The sequence below is a fragment of the Mastacembelus armatus genome, chromosome 13 (genome assembly GCF_900324485.2).
Source record: "Mastacembelus armatus chromosome 13, fMasArm1.2, whole genome shotgun sequence".
NCBI lineage: Eukaryota > Metazoa > Chordata > Actinopteri > Synbranchiformes > Mastacembelidae > Mastacembelus > Mastacembelus armatus.
The window spans coordinates 9,464,551-9,481,323 of record NC_046645.1 but is presented as its reverse complement, the minus strand read 5'-3'; the positions used below and the strand labels follow the sequence as shown (position 1 = coordinate 9,481,323).

Below are 16,773 nucleotides of genomic sequence, written 5' to 3'. Positions count from 1 at the left end.
CATCAACTAGTGAAATAAGACCCAGATTAATAATATCTAGAATTGTTTTCTAGATTTGAAATGCTACAATTCAATAAGGGAGACACTTCCATGAATTAAAATGCTTACTTAATTAATGTGATCTGAACATCGAGTTGTCACATGATTATCGCAAGGTTTCACACACACTGTTTCGGCACATCACAGTTAAAAAAGCAGCGGAGTCAAAGGACACGGGCTGGGTGAGGGATGGCACACATGGGCATGAGAAGGGCTGACTGACAGACACAGGGAGGGAGGATGCTTGGCTTCTCTCCAGCAGCAGTGCTCCTGATGTGAGAAAGGAAGGTTCTCCGTTCTCTGGCTGATCTGTCATGTAGAGACACCCAGGAGAGAACGAAAGAAAAAGATGCACAGAGGTGAGAGAGCACAATGAGGTGTTTACTGGGAAGCAGCTTTGTTGTTCCAGGTTCATGACGACTTAAATAGAAAAATAGAGCTCCAGTGATTATTTAGTTATTAGTCCGTCGACAGATAATTATATAAAATGAATATATATAAATATATATAAAATGCATTTTTCAGCATTTTCTGACAATGAATAATCAGTTAATCGACAAGAGCTGTCCAAGTAATAATGAAAATAAATGTAAATGGAAAACCTGCTGTAATTTTTCAATAATAATTTATTATCGATAATGAAGCTGAAAACTGGATTCTGGAGTGACTGCAGAATGTTGAAGTTTACCACCAAGGCAAATATACCATAGTTCTAATTTGAGAGTGTTTGTACCTGTGACAGTACTGTGTGACACTGGCACCATGGTCACTTTCATTACTTTGAAATAAAATAATTAAATAACTTGATTATTAACCTGTTACCCAGTGAAACAGACACCTGACCACTACAAAGAGCAATTTCTGCGCCTGCCTCGTTTATTCTGCCTTGCTCAGCCCAGCCCGGGCCATCAGCTCGACTGGTCTCAGCGTGGCCCAGCTCGGCTTGGAATAAAACAGCGCATCCATAATCTCTGTGCCGGCATGTTAATTTTCAAGTCAAAGGGGCAGCTCCCTTTTCATCACGGTGGAGGCTGTGGAATATTCAGCGCGCTGCAGATGTTCATGAATAATGTCTATGGCCAAACCCCTGGCTGAGGCAGGGGGGAGGGAGGGGGAGGGAGAGGGGAAGGCAAGGGGGTAGGGGGAGGTAGTGAGGCCAGATGAATTACATGTAGGGGGGATCTGACAGGCGGTGTGGAGCTTTGTGATCATTCCAAAGTTCTAATAATCTCTCTCACCTTCTCCATCTCCCCAGTAATGAAAGAGAATAGGTGATTGCACCCCGGGCTATGTTCCCCACGTAATGACTCCTCCAAAGGCACAGAGCCGCTAAGGAAAAATGAACTTTGAATGAGCGGCGAATTGGCTTTGACAGAGTGATAGACCGTGACACAGATTCTGTAGCAAAACAGACGTAGTGCTAATTGATTATCAATATTTTAAGCAAAGTGATGAAAATAAGCATTAAGAGATGAGAAAGAGAGAAGGGAGTGCACAGCGCTACATTCAGGGGCTTGCTGTCATTTGTCCAATCTTTTTTTGCTCTTTCTCTCCCCTGTGCTTCTATTTCTCCTACAAGTGAGTTATTTCGCCCATCTCCCCTCTGCCTGGTGCCATTCTTAACTTGACCTCTCCCACTCTCATGCAGTCTTTCTTTCTGATTTCCTTCATTTCTTATACATTTCAGCGTGAATTGCAATAGAATACAATTTCAATTTCAATACAGATGCTTCAGAAAGTATTCAGACCTCTTCACCTTTTGCACCAATTATTGTGTTGATTTAATTTTTAATAAAGAAAATTGTATGTTTTTACTCCTCAATCACCACCCAATAATCCAATGTGAAAATATTTTCTAGAAATGTTTGCATATTTGAAAAAAAAATAAGCATGTGAAAGTCTGATTCATTACTTTTTGCCCTTTGGCAGCAGTTACATTTTCTTGCGTAAGGCTCTACAACTTTTATTCAACCGGATTTGGGCAGATTATCACAGTTTTCAGATTGGTGGGATGTGTCTGGGACATAAATTGTGACTTTCAGGTCCCTCTACAGATGTTCTATAGGGTTGCAAACTGGGCTGTGGCTTGACCCCTCAAAGCAGAGATGGTTCAGATACTTTGGAGCAGGTACTCCTTAAGAACCTCTCTGTGTTTAGCTGTTTCGTCCTTCGCTACCTGCGACATTCCTTATTCCTTTAAATACTAGTGAGCATATTCCAAGTTAGCAGTTATATGGCTTGAGTCTAGCCACTTCCAAAGCTTTGTTGCAGTGAACGCTGGGGTTTTGATCACCTCCCTGACCAAGATCTTACTTGCCCAGTTACTCAGTTTGGTTGGGCGGCCAATTCTAGGAAGAGTCTGGGTGGCTCCAGACCTTCTACAGCTGCCTCAGGACTCCACATCAAGTTATATCTCAAGGAAAATGAAATTCACCTGACCTCAATTTGGAGTACCACAGCAAAAGCTCTAATACTGTAAATCAAAGATCTTTGCAAATCATTTTAATTTTTAATATTTTGTTGGTAATGTTGGGCTATGCCTCTACAGAGTTTATGAATCTATATCAAAGAATATGAATACAGTATTTTGGAAAAGTATTAAATGCACAGAAACCCTCGCCATCCTTGAAGTCCACACCAAAGAGCAGGCAGGGAGTAGCTGAGACCACCAAGTTTGCGTGTCTATTCTGCAGTGTGTGTTTGTTCTGTAATGTGGTCAGTTGTGCTGAGCCCTTTTGACGCTGCCAGGGTCCTGGGCTCTCCTGCCTTTCTTTTCTAAGTGGCCGCCCTTCTAAACCTCCTTGTGTCAGCACTGCGATTAGCGGCGCCAGTTTACCTTTCATGTGTTGGGGGTCCTAATAGACTTAGTCCCATCACCCCCACTACCCCAACCACCAGTACTACACACACATGAGACACACACTGATGGTGTGCCATCACAATAGCATCCAACGGGCTTTCAGCAGGGGAGCCAGAGCCTATTCTCCACCATTCAACAGCACACTCAAGTGCATTCATACTGGAATAAATGAACAGACACAACACACACACTAGGCAAGTATATTTTTTCACAGACATTACACATTGTACCCAGGATCAGATGGAGATGTTTTATGCTTAGTGTGGCTTACAGTTACTAAATTTCAGCAACATATTTTGAAAATATGGAATTTTTCATTTTTAATTTGGGGATTAATTGTGATCAACTGTGTAACACTGAATATTTTGAAGGAATTGCATTCTTGCATTCAAATTCTTCAATTTTTTCTTAGAATTGTTGCACTTTGAATGAAAGGACATAAATATTGTTACTTCAGGAATGTGAATAAATGGCCCGAATATGTACAACTTACCCAACATAGTGTTGGGTAAGACCCAGACTTAAATATAAATCAGTTCCTGTACAGTAGAAGGTGACTGCTGGCACCCCATGATGGAAAGCAAAAATGTGCCTTAACTGTGCGCTCACACTGACAGAAACAAAACGGCCAGTGCTGATTTAATTTTTGAATGAGCAGTCAGACAGGGCTCAACAGAGTGAGAATCATCAGACAGCAGAGCAACAGCTGGTAGAGGTATCTCAGACCCGGTGGCAGTGGTTTGGTGTAGCAAAGGCCATTTGAAGGGTGCACGTTTGAGCTTATGTTCCGTTTCAGTATTTCTTTTGGCTTCAGTTAGTCTGCTCCCCTTTTGCTCTAATATGTAGTAAAAGCTGCCATCCCATTTTTGTCTGTCATCTCTTTATATGGCTGAAGAGCTTTGCTGATATGAGGAACATGAACATGGCACATCAAATTTGGCATAAGATAAATATATAGTCGCTGGACAACATTGCATTGTTACAACAATTGGCTTTGTTTTGTGAACAGTGTCAAGGGGAGACACAGTAAGTTACCACCAGTCTAAGCACATGGTTAAAGGTTTTTTGTGTGAACACCGAACATATTTGTAGCATCAGACAAAATATTTCTGACGACGACCCATGTGAAAAAGTTTGATAATAAAAATAATGTAAAGAAAAAAGTGAGTATTTAAAGAGGAAGAGGTTGTGAAAAAGAGGAACATAAAGGAGATAAAAGAAAAAACTGAGAGGCATAAGAAAGGGACAGTGGCATGTGGAGACAGGATAAAGTTGAAGTGGAGGTGAAATGTCATTCAGAGACCTCATGATACTTAATATTTCACCATGTGATCTCTGCATTATGGATTTGGTCTGATTGCCCTCTCAAGACCTGTGTTATGCACTCATCTGTGCACTCCAGTGAAGTTCTCATGATAGAACTTCTGTTTTTTGTCTAAAAGGCAGGAAAATAGCTTATGCAAATACATCAAGAGATGTAATGTTTTAATATCTTTAAGACCTAAAAGGAAAGATAATTTTTGATTTACATATGAAAGTTCTATAGTGAGATTTGGAAGTTGAACTTTGTTTGACCTACGTGATGGACCAGCCGTTGTTAGTTTTCCCCTTTAGGCTTGTGTATTTCGCATTTGTGTGTGTGTGAGGTGCTTGTAAGCCTTAACTGAGTATGTGGACGTGTGTATTCTTCAGGTGTGCTTATGTGTGCGCACAGCCTGTGGTACAGCATGGTCCTCAGAGTAATCTCCCTCTTGTGATCTCCCTGACTGCTTAAGGCCTCTGCTTCTCCCTGTCTTCAGCAAATCTCCTCTCTGGCCCAGGGTCCAGGGCCCACATCTCTCCGTATGCACTGGTGCAGCTGCAGAGTCATGGGATACACTATCGCCCTTGGGTCTGAAGGGCAGGTTGTGGATCGGGGCCCAAACCACCCACATGCATTGCGAATACCTCATTGCTCAGCTGCTTACTTACTTGGCCCACTCAACCCCAGACCTTGTGTGCAACGTTTTACCGAACGGAAATAAGACCTGTGTCTTAGAGTGACCCTGTGTGTTGTTAGGGGTTGAGTGTAGTCTGGCACAGTGGGGTTTAGGAAATGGGGCTGAGGTGAATTGTATTGATCTTCCTTGTTATTCACTCACACTTAAAACTGTCTGAAAATGTGTTACTTAAGATTAAGAGCCAGACTTTTAAGGTAGAACAAGGTAATTCATAATGTTATTCATGCATTCACCTGTAGGGGTAGCAGTACTTGAGTACTTGAGTTCAGTGATATGAATCACATTGTTGTGGCCCTAAAAACCTCCACAAATATCTATTATATCCATGACTTTTTCATTTTCTTTTGAGATTTTTCAGTCTAAAGGCCACCATTTGAATACCAGTCAAATACAAAAATGTTTGCATGTGCAAAAATATGTTTCTGCCTTGAAACGCTATACTGTATCTATAGAAATGGACTGGAAGACATCCAATCTCCAGTAAGTACAATATGAATTTGAATTGTATGAGTTTGTGTTTGCACTTACGCAGAGAAAATGAACTCTGGACTGAGTTACCTCATGTTTGTGCTTTAGATAAATCTCTTCTTAATTCCTCACCTCTTTCAGTTTGACAGATGCAATCTCAGCATGATTACCGAAATGGAAAATATAAACGTGGAGCCCAGGTGTCTAGAGTTAAGAGCTTGTTTTAAAAATTAATAGAACAAATGTTGCGTAAGCAAGGCGCTCGAGTTTTAGATGTTGGCTCTTACGCTGTGGGTGTCAGTACAGAAAGTCTTATTTCTGCACACATTGAGATGAATGACCCTAATTGTCCCACTGACTTCAGTAATTAGCATGTCATGGTTTTCATCTGTCTCATGTGCTACAACAGAGTCAGCATGAAGTACGGGCATCTTGCATCTGGCTCCTTACAGGCAAACAGCCATGAGGCTACAGAACTATGAGCCCTAATGATGCACCACCCAGCATCAGAATATAGCTGTGAAACAAAAAAAGCTTTTCAGACAATTGGCAATGAATAATTGATTGATTTTGTAAGATATCTCTCTCTAATTGTTTAGTTTGTAAATATTTCATGGGTGTTAAATCATCCCGATGACATAGGCGGAGGGCAGCCTGCAATAAGGATCATTCAGGTTCAGCTCTGCTTTTTTACTGGCCGAAGAAATTCACTCCATAATTTATACACAGTTGAACAATCATGGTTTTGACTGAAACACACTGATTCATGTACAGCACATTTGTAAAGGGATTACAATTATTATTTTTTTAAATATCAGGAGAGTTTCTACATGCCCAACACAAGCTACAGGCACAGCCTTGAATGGGTTTATGTATTCTTCTCTTAAGTACTTGAATTACATCATGTTCTATACATACATGTCTGGTCCTCCAATCAGGATGCAGGTACATTTGTGATGTGTCCCCTTTGAAATTGTACTTTACAGCAACAAGGTCTAGATGAGTTGGATTTGATAAAGGGTCCTGTATGAACACACACACACACACACACACACAGATATAAAAGCAAAGGCAGGCTGAACCGTCCCACTTGTGTTGTCTGTGTGCTGTGCCACCTAGTGGTTGCTCTGGATGTTGCTTCTTCCTGTGATCCATTTACCCTCCACACCTGCTGGAGATTTCTACACTAGTTAATATGATACAATCGAGTTGGTGTCTTTTCACCTGAAGACTCAAAAAGAAGCTGAAAAAAGCCCATTGATTGCTTCTCTCACCAAATCCTCCATCAACCTTATGGTAGCCTCTCCGGCACAGATGAACAACCTTTATTAGTTTAGGTGACATGGCATCGAAGTCCCGCAACTTGATAAGACCAGTTGTTTAGGAAACTAGAAAGCCTTTATCTTACTTTTTAGTGTTTTCTTTACAAAGCCCGTACGTACTGTAGATGTAATTAGTACACCTTCATCTCGCATTTATCTCATACAATACCATTATGTGATCATAGCCTCTACCACTTAACAATGTATCCCTGTGTCTCATAGTCAGTACAGTCTTTTCTGTTTACACACGTTATTGCAATACCTGGTGCACTGATTTATCCTGCATTAGAGGCTGAAGAAGAAGAATGTCAAATGTACATTACAGAACACCAAACTCTTTCAAATCTCTTCCCTGACCATGCTTGAGTCAAGGGAACATGCCACTTGTATACGACGCAATATTGCAATTACAACAATGCATCGGTCTGCACAACTATCCAGTTGTCAGTTGGTCTTCCCTGCAGGTTCGTCTGTCTGTCTTGCCTCCTTACCTGTCAGCCCTGGTGTATATCAGTTAGTGTGTGTACCTGCCCCATTGTGTTCGTATGTTTCTTTGTCTCGTCTTTCTGCTTGTCAGTGCTGGTATTCGTCACTGTGCCTACATGTCTGTTTGTCTGTCTCTCTGCCCGTCTGTCTTTTATTTATTAATTTATTTATTTATTGTCTTATCTGTCTGGTATTCAGCGTTGGTTGGAGGCCCGGCTGCCGAGCTTCACTGTAAAGTGCTCAGCTGATTGGAAGGGACATTTTTCCAATGGCGCAGCGCTGCCTCTAATATTCTGTTTGTCGTTGGGTGCGAAGCTGATTTATCACGCCTCCTCTCCTGCTGACATTCAGATTCACGTTGATTGGCGGCTGGACAGGATGACACCCACCACTACCAGCACCGCTAGCACCACTACAGCTCTCTCACACACACACATACACAAACACAGAGTTAAATGTCTCTGCATGCTCAATGAGGTATACATTGATATGAATACACTGATTACGCCAACACATACCCACTTCCATGAAGACTCTTGCATAGATAAACTCACACAAACACACACAGACCAAGTGGATAGCTGTTGTGCTGACCTCAATGCTGTCTTGCATACTAGTGTTTTATTGAGTTTATTGAAAAACGTGGGCAGACTGCCCTTCTGTAGTTCTCTGTTCACGAACTGATAGCCTTTCTCACTTCTAATACTTACTGTGGTGTAACCGGCCTAAGGCCCATGCTAGCAGAGTTTAGTGTTGAATAACATCTCTCTCTCCTTCTTTTTCTCACTGTCTGCCCCCCCCCCCCCTCCCAGTCCCTCCTTAATAACTCTATAACTCACCTCAGCCTTAGATTTAATTGCTTATCTGTGTGTAAACGTATTAACCCTCTGCTGTATCTGTTTTGCTGCCGTCCCGGGGGCCCTACAAGCCTCTCTGACTGCCGTTCCTTACATCCAATGAATAGTCCTTCTCTGAGCGGTAATAGGGAATCAGCATCGTAGCAGCAAGCATTGGCGGCGTGTAAGAGATAAATCAGATTGGGGGTCTTGCTTTGCCAGTTTATTGAATCTAAATTGCGTGCGCGCATGGCCCCCGCCGGCCCTACAAGGCCCATCCATCTCCTGGCTGATAATGGAGCGGGCCCGATTCCACCTGGTGGGAGCATTATTACATTTCCCCTCTAACGAGACCCAGCTAATCCTGCCAACGGAGGAGGACAGGAGAGGAGGAGAGAAGAGAACAGGAGCGAAGGAGGATGTTTGGGGGTGGAGGAGAAGAAAGGAGAAAAAGAAGGGAGGAGAGAAGAGATAGAAGAGGAGATTCTTCTTCTTCAAAAAAAAAAGAAACAATTGCAAATATCCTGGCAGCCTGCCTCTCCCTCCCACTCTTCCCGTTTCTCTCTTTCTCACTTTCTTCCTCTCTGTTGCTGTGCATAAAACATCTTCTAGCACCATCAGAGTTACATGGCCCCTGGGCCCCAGAGCTGCAATTACACTCATAATCACAATGTGATTTCACTGACACTCTCCGCCCCTGCCCGCTACCATCGCTCCTCTTTCCCTCCACCCCTGCAGCCAAGACTGAACGAAGTCTAAATGAAGTGAAAGGCCTCTTCTCTTCCCAACACCCTCCCGTTTATTACCCCTTTAATAAAAGTCCATCACAAAATTATCCTACGATGAACTGGAGTCACTAAGTTGCCAAGAAATATACTTCCAATAAGAGGCCTCTGCACACAGACATGCCTGTGTTTCTGGATGAACTCAGTTGTGAGGCGCGGTTCTTGTTACATGCTTTTTACAACGATAATGTTGTATAACAGGCTTTTCATGATAGTGTAGCAAAGTGTGTTGCTGTAATGTATTTTTTGTAGTTTATCTTTTTGTAAAGCAGAGCTCCTTATTGATCTAATTAAATCGTATCCCTGGCTCAGCGCTCAGGCCTACTTTCATTGTTTTGAGGGGGCAGGAGCCCCGTGAGGCAGCACACTGATGAGAGATGGATAAACAGTTTGATTTGCTGCTATCGCCCCCAGGCACAGTGTACTGGAGAGATGAGCAAGAGAAGGAAGAGAAAGCATAAAAACGGGGAGGGGTGGGAGAGGGCAAAACAGGAGGAGAGAGTGAGAGGATAAGAGGACCTGTTTGGGGGAGGGATGAAGGGATAGAGGTGGAGGATAAACATGCAAACAAAAAGAGGTGACATATTCATGTTGTGTGTTGTGTGCACACAGGCGCAAAGCCTTTTTGTCTTATTTCTGCTTGTTTGTATGTTTGCCTCACTGTCAGTTTTTTCTTCTTTTTTTTTTTACATGACCCCCATCTTTCTCCTCATCTCCCTTTCCATTTTTTCCCTCTATTCTCCCATCTCCCTCCCGCTCCATCATACCACCAGTAGCGCTCTATCTCCTCATGCTTCTCAGTAGCCCTAAGCAAAGAGGGAACTGAGAACACAAAAAAACACACGCACAGGTGTACTCTCTCAAATACACATCTGTGCATACAAACAAGAAAACTCTTGAATGTTGTTGTGAAGATATTCACGATGGCGCAGCCTGTTCACCCTCATACACACACAAATGTACTAACTAAGAGAATAGATTGGCTGCTGCAGGGTTGGCTGGGCATGCCCCCCCCCCACACACATAAACGCTCATGCACAACACATACATAGCTGAGGGAGCTAGAGCAGGGTTCAATCATCCTTGTAGAGTCATTGTTAGTAAAGATGCGGAACCTCCAAACTTAAGCAGCCGTAACAGCGGTGTGACAGGTTTTTTGTCTACACTAATTACTGAACAAAAACAGCAGTGCAGTCACAGAGTCTACTGCAACCCATGGCCTCTTGCATCCAAAGACACACAGATATGTACATGTTGTCTTTTTATGCAATATACACACACACACAAACCAGGAGTGCACTTAAAACACACATGCAGTTGCAGTCATCTCAAATGGTAGAATAAACCACATTTGGACACCCACAATTGTGCCCTAACACAAACATTCTGTAAGCATTCACAAACATTTACACCCACTCTTATATTGTATTAACTTCCCCGAAACTCTCTCTCTCATTTTCTTCCTTTCCTTCTCTCTTGTCTGATCGCTTTTCTTCTGTTTCTCTCTCACCCTCCTTTTTTTTTTTTTTTTTTTTAAAGTTTAAACTCATTAAGTGTAATGATATTGGAGACTCAATTTTACATAGCTCACTCATCAACCAAGTGAGATAGCAATAAAGGCGAATGGCTCCACTGAGGCCCTAACGCTGCGAAATAAATGATGCGTCGCAACGGAAATGTAATTAATTTAGAGGCAGTATTGATAGTCCTGCCATACACGGCATTATATTTTTTAATGTGGCTTAACATCTTGATTATTCAAGGGGAAAGGCGGAGGAGAAGGGAGCCGAGACAACGCTGTTCATGATGAGAGATGCTTAAAATGCCCTGACGAGTGTTTATTCCCGCTGCCTCACTTTCTTTTAAGCTTTTCATTATGCCGAGACGATAAACACCTCTCAGGAAGACATGCTGACTTTTGCAGGGGTATGAAGGAAAAGCGGAGCAGGGTAGGGATATGAGAAGGCAGCGTGATTCATATTTTTATTGATTTGTACGCTAACTGTTGATCCAGTGATGTGGCCTCTAGTAATTTTTTGAGTTCTCTGTGATTATCAGTTTGTTTCAAAACACAGTATCTTCCTCTGAAATAACTTTGTCTTGTGCTTACACGTATGTGTTTTTGAAAATGGGATAATCAAATTTAAATTTAAAAAAAAAAGGCTTATATTAATACATTTGTTTTCAATCTATTTTTAATATGTATATAAACCTCTATCATGAGTAATAAAATAATAGTTGCTTCTTAATGGCTCAAATAATCTTAACAGTAGTATATGAATATGTCCTATAATAAAATCATTGTGTGATTTGCTCCAATTAATGTTCTGTTTCTTTTCAGCCAAGACAGATGAAGTGCTGAAGGCCAAAGTAGCTAAGAAAGAGGAGGAAGCCCGGAAGAAACTAGAGGAAGGTAAGTGATGTGTGTGTGTGCGTCTGTGTGTGTGTGTCTGTGTGTGTCTGTGTGTGCGTGTGTGTGTTGTCATAGGTGGCATATGGACATACCCGACCAAGCAAAGAGTGAGCCATCGAATTTCATAGAATCACAATATTAAAGTTTTGACTGAACATCTAATTAGCTCTGTTTTATATTATGTTCTTCATTAATTAGCCTTTCAGGAGTGTGATCACCAAATACAAGGATGTTTTTAGGCAGTAAAACATCTGCTGCACAACTGTTTTTACTGTCTTGAATCAGCTGGAGCATGTTTGTCTGATAAAAATAAAAGGCAAACGTGTTCATTGTGCTGTTAAGCAGCATTGTGAATCTGAGCCAATGAGTGTGCGTTAGTTTTGAAATTATAGTAGGTTCCTGTGTCTTATATGAGGCAGTCCATACATTCTGCTATGCAAAACATCAACTCTGAGATGCTGATTACATTCCTACTTTGGTTTTTATAGAGACAGCTGTAATGCACATATGCGTAGTAGAAGTGTAAACCCGAGATGTGCTTAGCATTGCAGGCAGTAAATTTATCCTGCCAACCTGAACCCCTGAACATAGCACGTGCAAACACACACACAGACACACACAGAAAGATTATCTTGATACACATTCAAATAAAGTCAAGGGTAATTTGCACTGGATATGCTGGAATTAATAAAAGTCCTGAGATAGAGTATCCCTGACCAGAGCGTTATATAAATGAGAATATCAAATGTGCTGTTATTAACTGCACTGTGTATGTGCATGTACATGCACACACTGTTATGTGAAGTAGCACAATTTGTTCTAATGTAGATTTTTTTTTTTTTTTATAGTTGTACTCTCTTTCTTGTCATTTTGTGTAATTTTTTTGTGTTTGCATGGAGCAAGCATGTCACCATGACCTTTAAAGTGAACTGACCTTTCAGCCAAATGAAACTCCAGCCATCAGAAACTAATTAGCCCTGGACTCTTGCTTTGGTCCCACAGTTCTGGGAGGAATTTATTGCCTCCTTTTCTCTATTGCGCATTGTTTTCTTAAAGTCTACCTCTCCACCATTTTTACATTATTATTCATTTTCTTGGTCTTAGCTCTCTGTCTCTTCCTACCTCCTTTTTCTGTTTTCTCCTCCTACTTTCTGTCTCACATACTATTTCTCTCTTTCTTCCCACCTCCATTTGTCCTCATCAGCCATTTCCACCTCTCTCCTGACCTTTTCTCTATATTTTTCGTATCCTTTCCTTTCTCCTGCTTCTCTCTTCTCTGTGTAGAAGCATTGCCAAAGTGGTGACTAAGTGCCTTACTTGTGGCAACAGAGCAAGGCTCCCTGTCAAATAGCTTTCTTAAGCAAAGTTCCTACTGCATTGTTGTCTCTTTTTGGAATCAGTTGACTTGTCCTCCCCTTTGCTTAGAGCCTTACAGATGTGCATTCTTTGTGAAATATGTTGTTCGCTGTGATTGAGCAGTACTGCATGCTGTGCAGATGCTGCCTTCAAGGACAATCATTTTATATCTTTCACTGGGACGCATGAAGTGATTTTAGAGTGAGGCTTGACAAAGTCCCCTAATGACTTGCCTTTTGCATTGCTAGTGAGAAAAACTGAGAACATCGTGACAAATACATAAATGTACACAAAAAACAGAGTCAGGCAGCTCATCATCTTCTACCCCTTCCTCTCAGCACATCTAAAATGGAGGAGGTGGGGCACTGCTGCTGCTAAACAGCAGATCACCAGGAGTCTTCTTATTCCCTGCAGGCCTTCTTAGAGGTCAACACAACTAGAAAGTTTATACTTGAACCTTTAAACCAACTGGAAACCTTTAAAGAGAACAGAGGGGAGAAGTGAAGAACACTACCACCTACACTCCTCGTTCATAAATAGATTCACATCCTAGACTGGCAATGTGTTTGAGTTAGTTTAGCCCTAATCGAAACCACCGAGATCTGATTCATGTGGATTCTATGATTTGCACGCTATTATTGTAGCGAACTGTGGCTGCACAGTGCAAAACTCTGTGAACAGAGAGGGGGTTTTTTTTATAAGAAGGATTTACTGAGATAGAGAAAGAGGAGGATCAATAACTGGCCCTGTGGTCATCAGTTAACAAAGTAGTCTCCACTTAAAAGGAGTGTTTGGCTCTCTGGTTAAGGGCAACCAGATGATGCTATTGGTTGAATAAGGAAACATGTGATATGAAAGGGTATGAGAATGTGAGGGGAGGATGATTCCTTTGTTAGTTGCATGCCTTGTTTAGACTATTAAAGCGGAGAGGTATTGTTTGCGAACTAGGAGGCTTGTAGCTAATATAGTGTGTCCATCTATAACAGGATGAACTGACTGCCAGAATAACAGTTTCTTTTGTACTGTCAGTGACACTGATAGGTTAACAAACCATCATGTTATGTTGGACTGGCCCAAATATAATGTGATTAGACAAGTCAAGTTGTTTTGTCCAAAGGTCCAAAAATAGTGAAAATGGCTGTTATTATTTCTTTCTTTCCCTTGTGATTTTTATATTTTATATTTCTTTTTTTTTCAAGCACAGTAATAAAAAAATTGTTTAATATTATACTTTGTAAGCAAAAGGGGTTGTAAGCAAAAATGATTAATTTTTTATTAAACTAAACCATTAATTGTCTAGTTTGAAACAAATATCTATTCTGGCCATTTTAATAGATTTTACATCATATAAAGACCTAATAGTATATTTTTTATTATATATTGTTGTTTATTATGTAGTGTTGATACTATAGGCCAATGAATTTAAATGCCATTGGAATATCTTCAGATCATCTTGATAAATCAGCTGCATTAAATTCATCAGCCTCATAAAAGATTAACAATTTTAGAATTTTAATTAATAATTTTTAAAAAATGAAAGAAAAGGGTGAAACCAATCCACAAAACCTCCGAAGTATTTAAGCTTAATGTGTGCTGTTTCCACCATCACAATGCACAGATCAGTTGAACTAACTCTGGTCAAAGGTCAGCCTTAGTGTGTAGCCGTGCTTTGCGTGTGGGCGTCTGATTTTGCAGTGCATCTTGCATACTCTGCGGTCAGATTTGTTTACGGGGCCTCAGCTCGTCATTTAGGGTTTCCATGCTTCTCTGTTCATTTCAGTGTGTGGAGCAGTGGAAGGATTTCATCCATGTTTGGGGAATAAAAAAATGAGTTGTCTGTTTTTTCTTTTTTTGTGTCTAAAAACTGTCTATTCCCTGCCTACTACGATGTGTTCTGCTATCTGTCATGGTCCAGAGAGGGTCACCTTCCTCTGTCAGTGTAGTCGTTTTTTTTGTTGGTGTGGTGTTGTTACGTTGTATCTGGTGCACTGGATACCAGAACCACGAAGTCCATGGATGGAGTTCAAATAAGAGAAAGGCACAGAATTATGGGGAATTAAATCCAGCTATAAGACCCCTTCAGTATAATTCATTTAATCTTTTTATTTACTCATTTGAATCTTATTTCACAGAGCCCTAGTTCAGAGATTTTCAGAGCTATTGCCATACAGCACAAACTGACCGAAGTTTCTGGCAGTGACAATGTTTAATGGTGCAAAGTTACACAAGACAATTTAAGGAAAGAGAAAATAGAAATGTATGTTTTCTGCATTATACTGTTCCTGCTAAAACTGTACCACTAACTAGGTCAGATGTCAGGAGTCAGCCTAGTTTTGTCTTCAATCCGGGTCCCATTAGGCATTATTAAAGACCCTGTATTAATTCCTGGTTTTCTTTATATACTTAATGTTCAGCAGAGTTCAGGAGGACACATCAACCAGTCGGCTTGAAAATTGGTGTCAAATGCTTGATAACCCCAATTCATTCCCACACTCTCACGCTCTGAAATATGGGTTCTGTGTGTCATTCATGCAGCGGTGACAGAAACATCTTTTCATTTGTGCAGCCACTCTCCAACATACAGAATTGTGTAGATGTGTATTGGACTACAGCCTATACCCTGCTGATGGTATTTTAGCCCTTATGCTGCTCTTTCCCTATTACCTCAAACCACCACCAGATTGGGAGATCATATATTTTAATGAGACGTATAATAGCTCTTTAACCCATATCATTAGGGGAATATATACCTAGCGTTTGCTCTTTTGGCAGTTAAACGAAAGAACTGTTTCCCTAATTACACAGTGTGTAGGACAGGTCATGGGTTGGGTGTGTACCTGTCTGTGTGCATCTGTGTTCAGGAATTATTTGACCATTAAATATTCAACCACAAGCCCCCTCCAGCTCCTTCTGCCCCCCTCAGTCTCTCGGCCTAGCATCCATTAACGCCTCATCATCGTTTAACTAGCTCTCTTGTCAATCACCACAGGGCCTGGGCTGAAACAGAAAATGTCTGGATTTGATTTCTAGCCTAACTTCAACATATAGAAAAAAGAGAACACACATCCTTTACACACTGTAAGATATCTAGGTCAAAGACAATCTATAGAAGTGACATATTATAAAAGTGTGTGTGCCTGCACCATCATTTGTTTAAAATAATCCTCTTGTTATGTGTGATTACATGCTCTGCTAAACAATTTGTCAGTCAGCTAAAATTTCCGCTTTGTATGCAAGTGCCTGCATGCAATACCAGTGTGGGTGTGTTCGTCCATAATAAATGATGTGATCCCTTTTCTAATTGAAAATAATAACTAATCCACGGATAACAAGCTCTTGTATAATCCAAAGCCATATCCCTTCAGTTCTGGCCTATCTCAGCTGTAATAAAAGACAGGAAATGAGAGGCAAGTGAGAGTGGTGGCTTGGACATTGACGCTTAATGTAATCTGCCTTGAAATCAAATTATTTGACCTGGAAAGCCTAACAATACAAAACTCCTGCCGGGCTGCTGTTAAATATTTAGCACGTGCCTGTCATGAATACAAATGGTGCGCAAATTAGAATCTACAGGCGCGTGACCCCCATATCACACCCCGGGAGCACAGGGGGGCTGGCTCTGCTTTAAATGTTTTAATTACCGGGGCCGTAGTGTGGCGTGCCATGCCTTCCTCGCTGAGCAGCATCGCCACTGCTAAGGCTTCGTGTTGAAGGACATGCCATGAAATTCATCCCCTGGTAAACACAAGTGATCTAGTGTCCATGATCTCATCACATTAACTAAAACATGAAGATTCAATAAGGAGAGTGTCTTTATTATACCAAACTATAATTATACTGTTGTTCCCAGCATCCTCGCTCAGGGTGGACCATTATACTCGTTTTTAAACTGTGTTCTTTCCACTGGTTATATGATCTACCTTAGGACTCGAGGGAGGCACTGTATTGCTCTTGTGCACTCTGCACTGAAGGAAGATCTGTCTCAGTGATTTTGATGTAAGAAAATCTGGTTTGTATTGATTTGTTATTGATTAGTGGAGTTAGCCTCATCTCCTGTCGTTACTTCAGATAAATGGCCTTATTTGTTGTGTTATTATGTTCAACACAATCATGCCAGGAACAGTCAGAGGAATATTGAACCGACACTTCATTGGCTTCATGACTTCTATTTGTTCTAGGAATTAAAGGATGTGTTCTTTTCATATTGC

At 41.1% G+C, this 16,773-nt stretch overlaps 1 protein-coding gene across 3 annotated transcripts in view; it reads left to right on the top strand.

The window, feature by feature from the left end:
* Window positions 1-16,773, top strand: part of rsrc1 (arginine/serine-rich coiled-coil 1) — a 102,963-nt gene that overhangs the window by 70,896 nt on the left and 15,294 nt on the right. For all 3 annotated transcript variants that reach the window (XM_026329462.1, XM_026329452.1, XM_026329469.1), the window contains exon 7: window positions 11,138-11,209. In XM_026329462.1, coding sequence (XP_026185247.1) covers window positions 11,138-11,209 — 72 coding nt within the window. The remainder of the gene's footprint in view (window positions 1-11,137; window positions 11,210-16,773) is intronic.